The sequence below is a fragment of the Telmatherina bonti genome (genome assembly GCF_933228915.1).
Source record: "Telmatherina bonti genome assembly, chromosome: 24".
Lineage (NCBI taxonomy): Eukaryota > Metazoa > Chordata > Actinopteri > Atheriniformes > Telmatherinidae > Telmatherina > Telmatherina bonti.
In genome coordinates this window covers 11,913,237-11,932,872 of record NC_136633.1, presented here as the reverse complement: position 1 = coordinate 11,932,872, position 19,636 = coordinate 11,913,237, and the positions used below count along the sequence as shown (strand labels likewise).

Here is a 19,636-nt window from a genome sequence, read left to right as displayed (position 1 = left end):
TATGAGAAAACAACAACTTGAAAAAAACATTTTCCAACTCCCCTTTCGTAAGTAAATCAAAATGATTGCCACTGGTTTCACATTAACAATATGTGCTTACTCAAAGAAAAAACAACAACTATAAAATGTTATGTAAACATATTATTTTCATTCTGTGTAGCTGCAGGGGCCTTAGCATTTGCTTACAGTATTAGCAGTAGTTAGGGGTCAACTCTGCGTCCGGCTATTAGTGCATAACCTTCTCTTAGGGAGGCCTTCTTTCCATTTCTTCTGGCTTCTTGCACCTTGGGCCACAGTTTAGCACGAGCCTCACGATCTTCCTTTGAGAAGTCCTCCTTAAACTGAATGTTCATCTCTCTGCACACTCTTGCCTCCTTTGATTTCCTCCATATTTCATCACGAAAGGTTCGCATGGCAAACTGGATGATTACAGGTGTGGGCATCATGTTTGTAGCTGCATCGTTCTTCTTCCCCAGGCGGTGCACAGTGTCTACTGACTCGCGAAGTTTCTCCACTGATATCGGGATTACTCTCATAAGAATACCGATCACAGTCTCTCTTGTCTCCTCTTTGTCTTTTTCAGGAAGTCCCATCAGTCTAAGTTTCCATCTTCTCTTGTATCTGGCTTGCTCCAGACAGGTCTGCTTCAGAAATGTATTTTCTTTCTTAAACAGCAGCATTACTTCCTTCACTTTGTTTATTTCTTCCTTGTTTTCTCTCACTGCTTGTGTGTTAGCTTCTATTCGGGTTTCAAAGGATTTCAGTCTTTCATCTTGTTCATCAAATCTTTTTATCAGCGTTTGAATTGCATTTAAAATAGTTTCATTTGTAATCTCACCCAGCTGGTTTCTCTCGTCTTGAATCCTTTGTTTTATTTTTGGGGGGTTTGGGCTTGGCAGTGGTGTGTGGCTATGGAGTGTTTTCTGGTTTTCTTCTTCCATCGCCTCTATCTCTTGAAGTTCTTCTTCGTCACATGCCTCTCGTAGAGCCGTCAGGTTATAGTCGTGGTCTGTTTGTACCTGTGTTTTAGCCGTTATGCTAAAGTTAGCCATCTCGTTCTTGTAGAGGGATAAATACCTCGATGAATGGAGAAGACAGAAAAATAGCAAAAAGCAAACTTCGTTGAACTCAGGAGTTGTTTATTTTGTTTGGCCAGTTATTGCCGTTTTTTCAAAGAATAAATGTCTAGGACAAGTTTTAAAATACTTTTTCAGCGGAGCCTGCAAAAATGCGACTGCTCATTCCGCATTCTTAATTCCTCCCGTCGTAATCCACTCGTGTTGCCCACAGGCTGATCTGACAGCCTACGGAGAGGGTCGGTCTGAAGTAAATAAAGCGATTTGTGACAATAACTCGATCAATCCCAGCTCTTCTGGTCTCAGAAATAAAAAATAAATTAGTCTGAAATGCACATAACAGTTGCACTTAAAGAAAGAAAAGGGGAAAACGAAAGTGAAACTTTGACGCCACCGACTTGTTCTGATATTATTATGATTTAGAGCCGGAAGAACAAGTTAGTAAGAGGCAATATGAAAGTTTCTACTGTAAGTGAGTGTATGAAAGGTTTACCTGTTTTCATTTAGAAAGGAGAAAGAACTGTGGTGACATTTTCTCTGGAGTCTGGTGTGTCCTGCGCTGCCACGTGCGTGCCGAGACTGGAACCTGGAGGGAGTGGTTAAGTTTACTGGAAGTGACGTCATCTATTACGCCTGTAACGTCTGGCTCGTGTTTCAGTTCAGGAAGTGATCCCACACCTAACTGCAGAGATAATGGTCAAGGACGCGTTCATATCCATAGACTGTATATATATATATATATAAAAAATAATATCTCAACCTAGTTCTGGGAGTTCGGTGTTCTCGACTGTGGAAAAAGGTCTTCTGCAAAAACACCGCGCGCTTGTTGGGACACGACCAGAGGGTCCACCATATTGGTCGTGGCAAGAGAGCACTGGGCATATTAAACACATATAAATATTCAATATTTAATAGGAAAAAACTGTAAAGTCATGTAAATGCTCAATAATAATTACTGACATCTGCTTAAGAGTGTATATTTGTTTACAAAAAGTCAAATAAAATAGTAAATGGGAAAATTATCAAAGGGAAAGGCAAAACCAGGTCTTATTTCAGAGTAGATGTTCATTTTCATGTTAAACACTAAAAGAGATCATTATAAAGTAAATCCAGGGAATGTATCATCAATATTTTCTGCTTGAATTTTCATGGTCTTTTAATGCGTTACCTTTAAATTATTATGAGCATAATTTAACAGTACAAAGATTTTTGTTAGATAAAATTTTTGCATTAAAGAAATTATAATCTTAGCGTTTTGTTTGTAAACAATAAAAACATCATTAATGTAACAATATCAATCTACCCAGCCCTACTAAGTACTGCTGCACGGTGTGTCAGAATCATTTTCACCGAACTTGCTGAGCCACCAAGAGGCAAAAAACTGCAGTTTTTTCCATACAACCCATAAAATGCTTTTGCGTGCATATCATGCTAAATGATGACTCATGAATGCATGCCAATATTTTGTCAAGCTACAAATCTTACTGTTCTCATATGTTACATACTTTCCTGCAAAGAATAAACCCAGTCCTCTTAATTTCCATGCAGAATTTGTACTCAGTATTGCTTTCCACATGTCTAATAGAAATCTTTATTGCCATGAAATTCAATTATCTGATTTATTACCTTGTTACCTCGTCACCTACTTTCTTTTTGTGGTCAGTCATGACTTGCTTAAAGGAATTATGTTTTACTGAATATTTCATGTTCAGTGTTGTCATTTGGCATTTAAAGACCTGCTACCGACCAAGGAGAAGCTCAAGGGTCATTTTGTCAACTGAGCCAGAATTTGACAGCTAAAACTTTAGTTTTGTAAGTATATAGTATATATGTATAGGCTAAACAACTAAAGCCAGTCCCCTTGTGCTGAACTGCGGTTCAGCACAAGGGAGAGGTGCGATTGAATATGGAAGAATGATAAATCCTTCTCTCCATGTAAGAGGCTGTATGAAGTCTGTCTGTAAAATTGTCAATTTAGCAAAGAAAAACTCACTACCCATTTTTTGTGATTAGATACTGATTAAGGGCTTTTATTTAAAACAATTGTTTTTCACATTTAACAAAACAATTTTCTCTGGCAGTATTGTTCTCTGACCAAAGCAGACAGCCGCACAGTTAAGAATTTTGCAAATATAGAAACCACAGCTAACATTAAGGTAAATTATGTTTTACAGAATCATAAGATTTTCAAGTTTTTATTGTGATAAAAGTACAGTAACTATCTGTGACCATTAGATGGCAGAAGAAGCCCATGATCTGAATTTCAGTTACACACACATACATATATTTATGTACATACATCAGGGATATGAATCTAACAACCACTCACGATTCAATTTGATTCCAATTTTTGGGGCGACAAATCGATTCAGAATTGATTCTCAATTCAAATAGATTTTGGATTCATAATCATTACACTTAAAGCTGTGGTAGGTCATCTTTCACAGAGACTTTTTTTTTTTTTTTTTTTTTACTCTGGGTAAAGTGGTTCTTCATCCTGGTAGTAGTCAATATATTTTGTAATCATGAGCAACAAGAAATATAGTTAGACCCCTTCAGTTTACTGTAAACCTGTAAAAACTGATCAATCCAAACGTTCAGACCGAAATGGATTATTCATTTATTCAGGATTTCACTTAGTAAAAAACAACACAGTAGCCAGACCATCATTCTGCTGGTATAACGCCAAAGAATGCAAGTAAAAAGATCAATAAAAAACAATGAAAATGACAAAACAGTTTATAATGTATTATTTTTATTAATATATTTTTTTTAAAAAATAAAAATGATTTTTCTTCACTAAAATATCATTTTTAAAATTGTGAAGCAAAAAAAAATCCTCATTTTCAATTAGATCCCCCCCACCCCCTCCCAACACACACACACACACACAGCAAGGGTAGGATATATGAGTTCTTCACAATGCCAACTGGGGAATTTCATGAAATAGAAAAAAAAAAAAAAAAAAACATAAAAACCTGCTTCTATGCAGATGGAAGATGAGTTGCCAACTCAAACAAAATTAAACATGCAAATGTAAAAGATCAAATCAACCACATAAAAATCAACCACACAAATGTATGATCAAAAGCAAACAGCAAACCAAAAGTTAAAAGGCTGGTCCACAATAAGTCCCATTGCTGTGTTCCTACTATTCCTTTGGCGATCTTCGGCACAATCAGTTGCTAGACTGGAAGAGCAACAGCTGAGGTAACTTATTCCCACTGGATGAAGCAAACCAGATCAAACAGTTACTAACAGACAAGGCAGCAGAGCTTCCAAGGGCCCTGGAGCAACAGCACGCCGTGGGGCACAGCCCACCAATGTGTCTGGAGGCACAGAGCAGCCTATCCCACAGAATTAGATCAAGGTCTGCAGCCAGAAAATGATGCTCTTTCAATCAGATGGGTCAGATCACTTGATTTGGATGCTCAATACCGGCCACAGCTGGCAAACTACTACAAGATCATCACTGGGCAGAACCAGCCCCACTGGCTGCTAACCTACAGCGAAATAGATCAGGGAGTCAAGCTGAGGCGTAGACACCGACCTAACCATAAAGCTGTCTGTGATTACTCGAATCACCCACACCTGATGGATGCAGATTGGTGAGGAAGAGAAAAGATGAAACCTTCCCAACTCCATTCATATGTAGAGATGGAGAGAGTTACAGTAACAAAATCAATAGACTCTGTTGTTGGATCAGTATTCACTTGCTGGCCTTTTGGACTAGTAGCATTGTTTACAATCAGTAAACACCCAGATTAGACTTAAGTTAACATTACTTTCACTTTAATTCATTCAGGATATTTGGAAAGTTAACATTGGACCTGTTCAGGTGTTGTTTTGATCCCTGCTGGTAGACCATGTCAGTTACTGTAAAATGTTGAGTTTTTCATCCCCTTTATAATTGTTGTAAGCCTTTGGTTTCTTGTGTCACACTTTTGTTAAATCTGCATTATTTTGCATAATATGTCCCTTTTAAATTGCATAATTGTTAATCATTCATGTCTTCGCTTTCTCATATTTATATATTATATCAGCAATATACCATAGGTCCTGATTTAAGACAAGATGAGCGAATATATTGTCATTCTTAGCTCATATTAGTCTTATTCACAGCATAAGTTTTTATCTTCCTCTCTATCAAAATGTCGCAATAACACTTAAAAAAGAACAAATAAAATATGGTAAAAGTATATTACACTATTTTGCTATTGTGTTCAGCATAAAGTTAAAAACTGCCTATAAATTATGACCTGCTCACATTCATTTTAAATTATTAAGCACCTAATTTCCCATACATTCAGTGCTTTAAGTGGGCCGTTATGCACCAGTACACAGAACAGGTGTTACAGCTGTAGCCCACAACGTCACGCTGCACTTCAAGTTGTTCACTCTCTTCTGTGTTTACATTGAAGTGGACGTGCTTTGAATGAGAGGAAAGGTGGAGGAAAAAACTATCGCAGCTGTAATGTTAACCTGGCTCCAAGAGGGCTTGAGGACACGAACTGGAGTTGAGTGATGACAGTGGTACTACTTAACAGTCATTTACTACACCAGACAATGAAGGTCAGATGCTGCAAACTAAGTGTATGTCTGGTCAGTATTTTGAGTTTTTGAAGATCATTTCTAGGTTAAAGATAAGATAATGTTGTTAAGTGCATGTACCAGGCCTAATGCTGTGAAAAACATATTTCACAGAGGAAAAGTGGAATAGTAATACACTAATTAGTCTGGTAATAAGCTAAATAAGTCTAAATGTATAACCTTTTTTGTTTTTAACCCTTTCATGCATCTTGTTACACGCCATAGAATATTTACATAATATGATTATATATTATTTTATATATTCTAAATATCACAAAATAACAAAAAAAAGTATCATTGCATGTTTTTTAGAGGTAAAATACTGTATTTAAAACATGTTGCATTGTTTTATTTTTTTATGAAAGGGCTCATGAGGTTTTTGTTTATGTATTTACTTTTCTGTGTTATTTTTAATGTCCATGCAATGAGGCTTGAAGTTTATGAAAGTGTCTCCATGGCACTTTGAATTTGGGCAAATGTGGATTTGATTTAGAACTTGCTATGTTTATTTTTTGTCATTTTTGTGCTATAAAACTATTAATCTACAGATCAATTTATCTCTATAAGTATCAGCCATGATTTTGTCCCATATTTGCACGACAAACTGACAGCAAGTCATTAAGGGAGTACCACCACTTATTTTGTACCACTTAAAGCACTATATACATTTATATTTACTTGAAAGCCTCCAGACTTGAATGCATGTTACTGGTGACTAACAAGGGATTAATCTGAGGCCTGGTGTCCTGTCTGTTTCTGCAACCTCTATAATGTGTACATGTATATTTATGACTGAGCTCACTTATAATCATTTTGTTTATGATTTTATTGTGATCTTTGCTATTTACTGTCTTCTTTACACCATATGTAATGCTTTTAATGTTTTATGTAAAACACTTTGAGTTGTCTTGTACATAAAAGGTGCTGTACAAATACTTACCTTGCAATGACTCGTCAGAGATATTTATTGTGACGTTATCTACACATTTGCTACTGTAAAAAATATGATTACCTAAAATGTTTTTTTAAAAAGTACAGAAATATGAAGAAAATATCATTTGTTCAGTAGCACACCTACAATAGTGGGACAGCAATATTTAGCTGTAGTTATATTAGCAAATTCTCTTGTTTATTTATATAGAAAGATGAGCTGTTGTAGTTTATTAAAAAACATTTAAAAAAAATAAAATAAAAAAAAAAAAACAAAGAAACAAACTAACAAAAAAGAACAACAATCTTTCTGTGATTTAGGTTCACAAGTTTCCTGGTGAAAATGTTTCATGTTAAAATCCCACTGAATATTAATTGTAATCCATTTAAATTCTGATGTTTATACTTCCACTATTTAATCAACATTTATCATATTTATATTATAGTTTTAAGAGCTTTTATGATATACAATAAATAAAAGTCCAAATATACAATAGTTTCCCTTTTCATGGATCTAAAGGAAAAAAAAAGTAAACCAGACATAAACCAAAGCATCTTTTCTTCTCATTTCTGGAAAGCAAAAACACATGGGACAGATTGAACATCCTTTGGTATTTATTTGTACAAATACTTTCATGTTGGGAAACTCATGAATCATTTATTCATTACCAATCAACCACAACTTTTTCCCATCCCCTTTTTTATTGACGTGACCTGTTTGTCTTTTTCACTCCACAGCTGCTTACTGGTTCCACTGGAGCATTTCATTCCTGGTAAAAGGGGAGTTTTTCTTCTCCACTGGCAGCTTGTGCAGCTTAGCTAGGTCATTTTTTAAAATAAAGTGGTTTATATAAACCCAGATATTATGAATTGGACTAATATGAATAAAAAAAAAATGGATAAACTGGATTATAACTGGACTATAATTAATTGGATTGAACTATGTCTGTAAAAGTGCATTGAAATAAATTTCTAGTGAATCAGTGGTGAATAAATAAAGCTGAATTAAAGTGAACATACAATTACTTCACAGGTTTTGATGAACCTCTTTTCTTTCTATTTAAACAGAAAACAGTTTCAACAGACATCAAAGGCAGACTTCACTTATTTCTCGGTAAATAGATTCGTTTGCAATAAAATGCAACCCAAGTTGGTTGTAAAACATTTTTAACTGGAGCAAAACATTGTGAAATGTCTTTTTTTTTTATCCAAATGAATCTAGATAAGAGAGAAAAACAGCATTCCCCACAAAACATCATCATCATTAGAAAAATCACATCCTGTAGATGAAAATACTTTAACGACGATACAAAAGCTTCTCGGGGGACTCCAAAAGCAGCCATAGACAAAGTCAGCTAGAAAAATTGCACAAAAAGGATGAACGTGAGCTTGTGAGGACGTGTAGAAGCTACATGAGGGCAGGTACTACGTGGAGCTTCGGGGGATGAAATACGACAAGTGTTATTGATGCTCACTGGTCCTGATGAGCCCTCTGGATTTCCAAGATCCATCACAACTTACAAAGTATAAATAAACAAAAAGAAAACAAAGAAAAAAGTTTCTTCTCTTGTATTTATGTGGGAAAAAGTTCTCTGATTAGTCAGATCTAAGATCTGAGTATTTTGTGGAGAAGTTAGTGGTTTTTATTTATGTAAAACAGGTGAAAGTGTGTTTTTAAGTAGATTTCAAACATATTTAAGTGCAACAAAGTACATCTACCTCCCTACAGGAGGCGTTTGAAGAGTTTACACGTATTAACTGATAGAAAACTTGAACACAAATCAGAAACTGAAGTTTAAATCTTGATTTTTAAACACCTGTGGGTTTTGGTTCGGCTGTCTTCCTTCATGTGCGACGCCATGACAACCGGACAACAAAGAGTTATGATGGAGAAAGTCACAACTTCAAGTTTGTACTGTGTAAAATCATTAGTGCCTTTTTTTTCAAGCCCACCAGCTTTGACTCATCAATAAATGAGCGTCGTTGAACGTTTAAGGCTGTCTTAGTGTGTCTGTGCCAAAAGAAACAAAGTTTGACAAGTAGTCTGTTTTCTAAAGTGATCAAATCTCTTCACAAGTCCTTCCAAGATACAAAAGCAGAAGTGAAAGCTGGATAAATGAGAGGTCATCTCATTCTAGGCCAAAGGTGCTGGTCTCCTCCACGGCCGTCAGCATCTTCTCATACAGCATAGAGAACGATTGGTATGGTGGCAGGTCCAGCCGGTTGAAACAGGTATGAGCTCTGCCGACGACAACACACACACAGAAGATGTGATGTTTACATGAAAGCAGCCACTTATCTCTTCACATATCTGATGGCGTCTGTGGGAAGTTCACACACACATACAGGATTTCTTTATTCCTGTCTGTCATACACACACTTGCACACCCACGAACAGATCAAAGGCGAAGTGGGCTCCAGTGTAGAAGGTGTGTAAACTGGAGGAGTTAAAGATGGAGCTACTACTCCGGTTAAGGATGTTTGCAACTACATACAATAAAGTTGCATCTTAAACAGCCTGGACGTCCATTTCTGACATCCTCCAACCAGAAGCTCTAGGACTTCCTCACACGTTGGCCACGCTCTGATTGGTCAGAGTTCTTAATCAAACTTTAAACAAACAAAATAAATAACTGAGACACGATTAAATTACCTGGGCAGTGATGTCACCTTTCCCCACTTTTCCACACAGAATCTTCGGGGTCCGTTGCTGCCACGCAGAGAAGCAAAGCCCTCGTATGGGATGCTGGATGTCCCGGTTACAAACTGAAGAAGAAGCACAGACGGAGAAAGAAAAGGGGAAAAAAGTTAGAAGCGGAAAAAAAGGAACTTATCACTATTAAATCAAATGAAAACACTCTGTTATCAACAGATCTACCTGCAGGAGGCGCAATCTCTGTTCGTTGTTAAACCTCTCCACTGCGGCCCAGAACCAACGGATCACAATATGGTTGTCGTGGTAACCTTAACGCAACATATTAAGTCATATTACACAAGCTGCAGGAGCTCAAACTTAAGAAGCAACTTTTTAAAATAAACACAAACATCTGCAACAGACATCGTACATAACAATAGATGTTAGGTTGTTCAGGAAAAAGCCAGAAAAAAAATCTCCCTTATTTGTTGTTGTTGTTGACATAAAGGGGGAAAACGTTTCCAACTCATTTATTTGGACAGTCGGTCTGTTCCTTCCTACCTCCTCTATATTCTGTGTTGTTCCTCCAGTCTGATAAGTCGATTTCAGCAGTGCCAGCGATAACCAACTCCAGCTCTCTGGCATCAAACACAGAAACCAACCGAGCATCCACGACCTGGAAAGCATACAGGATATTTTCTCTTACAGCTCCTTTCAGAGGTCTTGTTCACAGAAATATACAAAAACTGATAAAGATGTACTTTAAGTTCATGTTTATCTTCCAACTTACCTCATAGAAGCCTCTGACCAGACTCTCAGTCTGCTGAACGACTCCTCTCTCGATCCTCCACTTCACCATCCGCTCAATGTATTCCTTCTTGTTCTTCTCAGAGACCGGGATGTTTGCTCCACCTGGCTTCAGCTCTCTTTCTGTTATCTACAGAAACACAAAGACATTAAATTTATGTTTTTGCCTCTTAAATGACTATTTGATTCCAGTTTGCTATATTGCATTCATATTCTTATATGAGGGCCTTTCAGTGAGTTAATGCAAGTCCTTTTTCCCTCACCGAACTGACCCGAGATCAGGACTACTCATGTCACTCCTATGAGGGCTGCAATCCTGCAGGTTTTTAATGTTTCCCTGCATCAAAGCAACTCAAATTAAACAGATCCAACAGCCTATGACATTCTGCACTGTGACTTATTCATTTGAGCCAGGTGTGTTGGAGCAGGGACACACTGAAAACCCGCAGGACCGCAGCTCTGTTAGGAAATAAGTGAACATCCTGGTCCGAGATAAAGAGGCTAATCCTAATTTTAGAGCTTGGTTAACTGACAATTTGCAAGTTTAGCCTCAATAAATGAATGGAAATTTATTTCATGAATCCCAAAGAGGAAAATGTTGAGGAAAAAGAACACGGTGGCACACGAATGAATCAAAACAGCAATGTCTCTGAGGACAGAATGGCTCAAATTGGAGGCATCTGGCCACCCAGAAATAGCATTTTAGAGCAAACACTTCAAGTCAAGCATCAGGGTGGAAGGCGGGGTAATGATTCTGGCTTGTCTTTAAGCAACAGAACAGCACAGGACAGCTGCATGTTTCTAATAAAATGGCTGAACATAAAAACACTGTTATGTACAACTGCATGGTGGTTCCCAGCTGGTTCATGTGTGAACGGATCCACTGTGAAGTTAAGGGGAACGATTATACAGACAAACACACACTTAAAGTTTGACCTGTCCGAAAACTTCTTCATTGACCGTGAAGGTGAGGTCAAGCATGTCTTCTATGTCATTGTCCTTCATCCACTGCAGAGACTGGTGAAACTCCTCATCCAGATACTCCAGGTCGCTGAGATCACAGGGACTACAGAGTAAGAGATGAAACTGAGTAAACATGGCAGGTATTTGCATACATGTATGGATATACCTTCATGTGATGGGATTTGTTCACTGCTGGTCAACATACATGCGCAGCAGGCCTTTGTAGAAAGGTCTGGTGAAGAAGGCATCGAGTAGGTACTGATGGATCAGAGCTAGACCAAGAATGCGACCGCTAAACCTGAACCTGATGAACACAAGAAGAAGTTCAACCTATAGCTTAGATTGCTTTGGGGAGTGTGTGTTTTGTGTGTGTGCAGATGATAAATCTTACCAGTCGTGGTGATTATCTACAAAGGCAGACATGGGGCTGATCTGAACGGTGTACGTGTCGTTGGCAGAATATTCAAACAGACCATAGTAAGGGTTGAAGAGTTCCCTGGAAACCAAGAAGAAGAACTCTCTGGACGGCCCGCTGTAGTCCAGCCTGCAACACACACCAACACATAAATACACATTTATTCTGATGACTTTTGCTATTTTAGACCAAAAATAAGATTGTTGAAATGGGGTTTATAGATGCAGAGGTATCACCGGCATTTCTAAGACAATCAAATCTTTTCTCGTTGCCACTGGTACTATTTAATCTATGATTTGCTTTTTAACCTCATGCAGCAAAGACAGATTTGTAAAAGCAATGTTTCATGCATATGCAAAATATGGAAGTGACTTTTATTGGGAAATGGTGCTTTACAAATAAAGTGAAACAGATTCTGATATCTTCATCTTCATTCATCTTCATCTTCTGCCGCTTATCCGGGGTCGGGTCGCAGGGGCAGCAGCCTAAGCAGGGAAGCCCAGACTTCCCTCTCCCCAGCCACATTTGCCAACTCTGCGGGGGGGATCCCGAGGCCTTCCCAGGCCAGCCGAGAGATATAATCCCTCCAGCGTGTCCTGGGTCTTCCCCGGGGTCTCCTCCCAGAGGGACGTGCCTGGAACACCTCACCAGGGAGGTCCAGGAGGCATCCTGACCAGATGCCCGAGCCACCTCAACTGGTTCCTCTCGATGCGAAGGAGCAGCGGCTCTACTCTGAGCCCCTCCCGGATGACCGAGCTCCTCACCCTATCTCTAAGGGCGAGCCCGGCCACCCTGCGGAGGAAACCCATTTCAGCCGCCTGTATACGAGATCTCGTTCTTTCGGTCATGACCCACAGCTCATGACCATAGGTGAGGGTAGGAACGTAGATCGACTGGTAAATCGAGAGCTTCGCCTTCTGGCTCAGCTCCTTCTTCACCACGACAGACCGACGCAGAGCCCGCATTACTGCAGACGCCGCACCGATCCGTCTGTCGATCTCACGCTCCATCCTTCCCTCACTCGTGAACAAGACCCCGAGATATTTAAACTCCTCCACTTGAGGCAGGACCTGACTCCTGACCCGGAGAGGGCAATCCACCCTATTCCGGCTGACGACCATGGTCTCAGATTTGGAGGTGCTGATTCTCATCCCAGCCGCTTCACACTCGGCCGCGAATCGCTCAAGCGAGAGCTGGAGATCGCGACCAGATGAAGCCAACAGGACCACGTCATCCGCAAAAAGCAGGGACCCAAAGATAGGAGAGTCCACCCCTGAGTCCCCCAGCTCTGCTTTCTCATCGGAAGACGTGTTGGTAGGATTGAGGAGGTCTTCAAAGTACTCCCCCCACCGACCCACTACGTCCCGAGTTGAGGTCAGCAGTTCCCCACCTCCACTGTACACAGTATTGATGGAGCACTGCTCCCCCTCCTGAGCCGCCGGATGGTGGACCGGAATCTCCTCGAAACCGTCCGGAAGTCTTTCTCCATGGCCTCGCTGAACTCCTCCCATGCCCGAGTTTTTATTTTTTATACATATACGCCTCATGTTACCACCAATACGTGGGACTAAATCACTAGCCAGACTCTTTTCCTCTGTTGTGCCACGATGGTGGAATGATCTCCCAAACTCTGTCCGCTCTGCAGAGTCCCTGTCTACTTTTAAGAGCAAGCTGAAGACTCAGCTCTTTAAGGAGCACTTCAACACTTAGTTTAGCTATATTTGTTGGAAAGTTGGAGGACTTAACCCAGTTCTTTGCAACAAACTTTTTGGTATTAATTCTTTGTATTATAACATAGGTGATATTATTTGGTGGGAAGGGAGAAAACAACAACAACTAAATGTTATATGTACATATCAAACTGAAAAAATAAACATGCATATATCTGTGTTTTCTAACTTGACTGTCTCACAAACAAACAGCAGCAGGAGAAAACTATCTCCATACTTTACTCACATAGAGACAAAGAAAGTTTAGTTTTTATGTCTTCCTTTGTGTAAAAGTCCAGAAGACTTCAGAATTGACTGGAAATATTTGTAATATTTTACAACCAAGCTTCCAAAAAGTCGGGTTTGCTGTTAAAAAATGCAAATAAAAAAAGAAATGTATTTGCAGCTCTCTTCAGAGGATTATCAGTTTTTCCATTTATGTTTTTTATGTTCTACTGAGAATAAAATATGAGTTTCTGTGATTTGCGAATCATTTAATAATCTAATAAATAATAAAATGATCTATTGAAACTAAAGAAATCTGGATAAGTGAGATATTCCCACTAAAGCAACTGGTGTAAGATAATCAAGGAATGTTTTCCACAATATCTCCTGTCTGCTTCACTCTACAAAGCAAGAGTTTGAGGAATTTGAACTCCATAACACTCCCGATGGCATCAACACTCACAAACATCATCTCTGTTCAGGTGTGGACCTTATTTTTATCCTTTTCCTCACGCTGATTGTAAAGATCTAATTTACTGAGTTCTTTTCTCGTTTTGTTGTTTGTGTATGATAAATAGAAAAAAATGCATAAACATAAATAAATAAATAAATAAATAAATATTTGTAATTAATTTATATTTTACAACAACTTATTTGAAACTGGAGCTGCAGATGTGGCCTTTACATTAAAGCCAGTTTAAATTATCATTATTTGTTTACATTTATCTTGTATTTAAATTGCTTGTAGAGAGAAATGATGTCAACAACTCCAGTCTGAAATCCATAATTCAACAATTTACCGAGTGATGGAAGGGAGGCATCTCCTGCTTTCCCTTGCATTCTCAGTTAGATATGATGTGTGTGCGCAGATGTGTCGTGTTCAGGGGTGAAAGTAATCCGGTACGGTCCGGTACTGCGCACCACTGAAACATTCAGTGGTAGTATGTAGTACCAGGAAGATGGGAGAGCAACTGCCTGCTATAAAACCTCCATTCAGAACCAGTCACGACCGGGTCAGAAAAAAGCATTATGCATCCTGAAAACTACTTTATCTGTTTAAAAATTCATTTGAACTCATTCTGAATTGTTTCTGAACTGTCAGTGCTGCTTTATTCCATGCTGAGTGGAGCTTGGCCGAGCATCTTCGTCTCCTACTCAGGACTCCTCAGGACTCTGGTGGTCTCCTCGGCACCCGGCCTTCAAAACATGAACCGCTCAGTGTCTTTATGTTTGTTACAAGATGCTTTAACTAAAATCAGTAGGAGAGGAAGACATTGTGTTTCGTCTTATTTTTTCAATTTTAAAGATACGGAACAGCTCGGAAAAGAAACTGTTTTGAGCTAAGGATCACAGATTTAATGGTACATATGCGTCTACTGAAGCGGTTGCTATGGAGACATCAATGATGAGGGGTAGTTCCACTTTGAGGTTTCGCTCGCAACCTCATGATCTGTTCATACACACTTTTATTCTGGATGCTTATGAGTGTTTCAATCAAAATAAATAGTTTCACATAACTTAACAATTTTATGGCTAACAGGTAGCCTTCAGTGAAATACTGAAATGTGTTTATTTGTTTGGGTTTTGGCTTTGTTAGACAGTGTAAAATGCTTAAAGTGAGAGAGAGAGAAAGGTTTTGGTAACACCAGCAAGAATTTAAAACTACTTTCACCCAGCAGTATCCATGATGACCACTCAATCATTTAAACCAGGATTGAATAGTGTGGAAAAAAATCTCCTCGTTTCACTCCACCTTTTTTCAAAATTTTTTTTTTTCTTTTCTGTCTATTTGTCCCCCTTTACCGCTCCCAGTTACTCACCCTTCCTCCCCGACAAAGCTGACGTAGAACTTGCTGCGTTGAAGGTCTTTGCGGGAGTAGCACATGATCTGGTTGAAGGCATCTTCCAGGAGGTGATAGCGACGGATGCTGAGTCTGCGGCGCGGCCAGAGACATCCAAACAAGTTAGAACAAAAGCACAGATCATAAGACTACTACATATCAGCTGAAAAACACACAACATACTTCAGCTTCCCTGGTCCTTGACCATAGCCTTTTGTTTCCAGTTTCCTGTAGAAGTTGCGCAGTTTGGCCTCAAAGTCTCTCTTGTAGGGTGCAGGAGCTCTAGCGTTGGCTCTCTGAGTACCTACAGGCAAACAGAAAGAGGGACGAAGACTTAGATATCTATTATGTATAGAAGTCTGTTATAGTATGTTTCTTTTTCAAATTATTTTGTGTTTTTCTCTGTTATTTTTGTGCAACATTCAAGTTGGAAATAGCAAAAACATGAGACCACAACAAAATTGATGGAACAAAGCAAAAATTAACCATTAAAGTTTATCAGATTAACGTATCATCTTCAGATTTCTCTGTTATGTTATGTTATGTTCATGGCACCATATATGGTCATCTATAACTTGCAATCAAAACGACCTGTACATCTAATACTCCCAGTAAAATCAGTTACATGCGGCAAATCTTAGAATAAGACGAACCATGTGAATAAAAGCTTAATAAATAAATAATGCTACTAACATATATCTTATTCTCCATGCTAGTAATATGAATGGGATTTTTACCAGGTGAACTCTGTGGGGAAGAAACCGGCGACCCCCGAGGTGACTGACAGTAGCTGGGATGAAGTAAGGCATGGGGAGGCACGTAGGACATGACTTCGTCTTCAAACAGACTGCAGGGAGACCAAGGCAAAAGAAATTCAGCGTGCTGGAATTTCAAGGGTTGAAAGAACAACACGTAATTCAGAGGAGTAAAGAAGAAAAAGCTTTTTAGAACATTTTCAGTACGAGAAAACACATGAAGAAGAAAAACTTGAAATATGTAACAAATACAGCATGGAGAAAGGAAAATAAACAGAAACTGAAAACCGAAATAAAGATCCTGCTGAGGTGACCAAGACGAAATAACGCACCTTAGAAGCATGACAAGATCGGCATCTCCTGACAACCGGGTCAGTCCTGACGCTCCATCTGTGCGTATCAGCTGTACCTTCTCCCTGTTGGCACATCACCATCACTTTCTGTCCACACATGTTCCCCTTTTTTAATTTATCAATGTATATTTTGTGTCTTGAACAGATTGACTCTCTTTCTCAATGAATACTGAGACAAGATCCAGGGCTGCTGACAAAATATTAACATAGATATGCATGCTACAGGGGGATACAAACCACATTAACAAGTATAAGCAAAACAAAACTGATATGTTGATTGATCTTAACGCATATGATTATATGCTTGTTTGCTCTGATTCTCTACTGAATCAGATCACTAGACTAAAACTAATTACATTATTTAAACAAGGTCATAAACCAGCCTTAAAACAAAGCAAATCAACACATGTGCTATAGAGTTCATGTAGCGAAGCTAACGCTAACACAAACGCTACTGTTAGCATGCTTGCGTACCTGAGCATACGGTTCCGACTGAAGTCTGGCTGCCTTTCCTGCAAAATTTCATAGATGTTTGGTTGTCGAAGAAACGCCACAATCTTGTCGTTGTAAGCTAGAGGAGGAAGAAAACATGATTCAGTTTTTAATTTATGTATTTATTTACCAGAGAGGAGCCAGTTGAGGTGGCCCGGGCATCTGGTCAGGATGCCTCCTGGACATCTCCTGGTGAGGTGTTCCGGGCACGTCCCTGCGGAAGGAGACCCCGGGGGGGGGCCCAGGACTTGCTGGAGGGTTTATATCTCCTGACTGGACTGGGAATGCCTTGTGATCCCCCAACAGAGTTGGTAGAAGTGGCTGGGGATAGGGAAGTCTTGGCTTCCTTGCTTAGGCTGCTGTCCCAGCGACCCAACCCCAGATAAGTGGCAGAAAATGGATGGATGGATGGTATTTATTTACCTTAGATCCACTCAAATGAAAAGCCTCCAGCAGACACCAGCAGTTTTATCAAGACCCCTCAATGAAATACTGTTGTGTAATTTCTTTAATTACAAGTATGATGATGGTAAAATACCATCCAAAGGATCGATCTACTCCCTACCCAAGGTCGGATTGTCAGCTTGATGAAAATAGACATCCTCTTATGATGCTGCCATGGTAACACTACTGACAGGTTTCACACTGTGTTACAGAAATATGACAAATACAGACTTTTAAGGATGCTAGAACTTTATAAACTCTTCTTTTGTCTTATATTTATACTCAATAAAACATTGAGTTATTTCCTTATTTTCTGGAAATATGCAAAGAAGTGATGGGCAACTAAGGTTGTGATACAGATGAGAGTGTTATAGAGGAGGAATAAAATATTACTAAATGACTACAGATTACCCAGACCTGACAGCTGCGTATTCTCTCAAAAGATAAGAACTTCATGCATCTCTAAAACTAAAATAGGTGAAAACGTATGATGGTACGGCTGTTAAAACAAACACTGTTGGGGTTTTCTAATTCAGTCCTTAAAGAAACAAACAAGGGATCAGATGTCATGACATACAAACCAAAACGTTTTAACCATAACACAGATTTTTGACATTTTGTGAATTCTTGCTAGCACCTGGATTGGACTCATCAATAAAAGCATGTTTTTGGGTTTGTGTCTTTGTGTGCACATACTAACCGACTGGCACAACTTCTTGGCTTTGCCCCCTGTTTGCTGAAGTGAAGGTGTTCGATGGTCTTGGCAGGACAGGTGGGCCAGCATGACGAGGGTCTTCACCTACCTACAGAGGGAGGAGAATACATGTGTTGCCCTTCTGATTTCAGGTTATCCATTGTGACGGTCTGGCCTTAACTGTTTTTCTTTACTTATCTGGAATCTGGTTTAGGCAGTTTAGTGGGATTGCTTCATACTGTGTGCGGTGTTTGGTGCGCGCTCGATTCGCTGCTGTGCATCTTGTTCTTTGGTGTTTGGTGTGCGGTTGTGAGAATTGGTTTTGTTATGGCGATGTAAAGGCATTTATTGCTGCTCCGTCTGAGGACGCTTTAAACACGCTAAGAAAAGAGCAGCTGTTGCAGTTGACAGAACATTTTGAGGTTGATGTACCTGATAAATCCTTGAAGGCGGACATTAAGGCTGCTTTGCGGGCAGCATTAGTTGTACTGGGTCTTCAGCCGAGTGTTTGGGACCGGGAGTCTGGTTCAGAACCTTTTAGGCTGTCTGTTCCAGCGACAGGTTTGTCCCTTGAGCAACAAAAAGAATGGTTGTTGTTGCAGTTGGAGCATGACAAGGCTACAAGGGAGTCTGAGCTTAGGGATGGTTAGAGATGGAGCGGTTGCGCCAGCAGGTGGAGAAAGATTAAATTGGACCCTGCGTAAGAAGGATCGGGGGTGGACGGGAATCCCCGTCGCGATTTACATCTGATAACTTGCGGTGGGTGCCTGCGTTTATTGAGAAGGATCCCGATTCCCTTTTCGTATTATTTGAGCGGGTGAGTGAAATTAGGAAGTGGTCGCCGGAAGAATGTGCTCCCGTGTGTGCTAACGGGAAAAGCGCAGGAAGCTTATTCTGCATTGTCACCTGATGACAGCTTCGTTTATGGTTAAAAAAAACAAACAAAAAAAAACAAAAAATCAAGGCAGCTGTGTTGAAGGCTTATGAGTTAGTGCCTGAAGCCTACCGACAAGGTTTTGGGACATGGGAAAAGAAAGCTGGACAAACTTATGTCGAGTTTGCCGTCGCATTTCAAACGCTCGTTGTCAGCATCTGACGTAAACACTTTTAACAGTTTAGGCGACTTGTTTTTGATGGAGTAGTTTCAGGGCGTCCTGCCTGAAGGTGTTGCTGTATATATTAAAAAGAATGAACCTGTCACTGTTGAAGATGCGGCGATTTTCGCAGATGAGTTCACGCTCATTCAAAAGACCAGGTTTGGGAGGCGGGGTTCTCCGCCTTAGCGCCGTGTTTTAACGGGTTGTGAGAAACCCGAGCAAGTGGAGACGTTTTTCCCTGGTAAACCACACTCTACTGTAACGGGTGTAAATCGGAGCAGCAGGTGTCATTATTGTCATGGGATAGGTCACTGGAAAGGTGAGTGTCCTGTGTTAAAAGCGAGACGTAAGACCGAACAGACTAATGTTAAAGCAGCTTCTGTTCTCAGTGGGCGTGTCTCTGTTACAGGTGAACCCTCGGTGTGCGGTTCTGACATGTCCGCTGCTTATGCTCCATTCATCAGGAACGGATTTGTGTCGCTGGTGGGTAGTAACGCCAAAGTTCTCATTGAGATCTTGCGGGATAATGGTGCGTTTGAGTCATATCTGTTAGACTCTGTGTTACCATTGAATGCAGATTCTGATACCGACGAGCGCATTCTGTGTCGGG

General features: G+C 39.8%; 1 protein-coding gene across 1 annotated transcript in view; it reads right to left on the bottom strand.

Annotated features, from left to right (window-relative positions):
- Positions 1-7,193: 7,193 nt before the first annotated feature.
- The window catches only part of hecw2b (HECT, C2 and WW domain containing E3 ubiquitin protein ligase 2b), a 48,128-nt gene continuing 35,685 nt past the window's right edge, over positions 7,194-19,636 (bottom strand). The window contains exons 18-31 of the mRNA XM_079263881.1: positions 17,936-18,038; positions 16,774-16,870; positions 16,279-16,362; positions 15,929-16,038; positions 15,375-15,495; positions 15,171-15,284; positions 11,393-11,545; positions 11,207-11,305; positions 10,975-11,104; positions 10,022-10,168; positions 9,793-9,907; positions 9,475-9,560; positions 9,250-9,362; positions 7,194-8,837 (exon numbers count right to left, since the gene is read on the bottom strand). Coding sequence (XP_079120007.1) covers positions 8,726-8,837; positions 9,250-9,362; positions 9,475-9,560; positions 9,793-9,907; positions 10,022-10,168; positions 10,975-11,104; positions 11,207-11,305; positions 11,393-11,545; positions 15,171-15,284; positions 15,375-15,495; positions 15,929-16,038; positions 16,279-16,362; positions 16,774-16,870; positions 17,936-18,038 — 1,584 coding nt within the window. The 3' untranslated portion in view covers positions 7,194-8,725. The remainder of the gene's footprint in view (positions 8,838-9,249; positions 9,363-9,474; positions 9,561-9,792; positions 9,908-10,021; positions 10,169-10,974; positions 11,105-11,206; positions 11,306-11,392; positions 11,546-15,170; positions 15,285-15,374; positions 15,496-15,928; positions 16,039-16,278; positions 16,363-16,773; positions 16,871-17,935; positions 18,039-19,636) is intronic.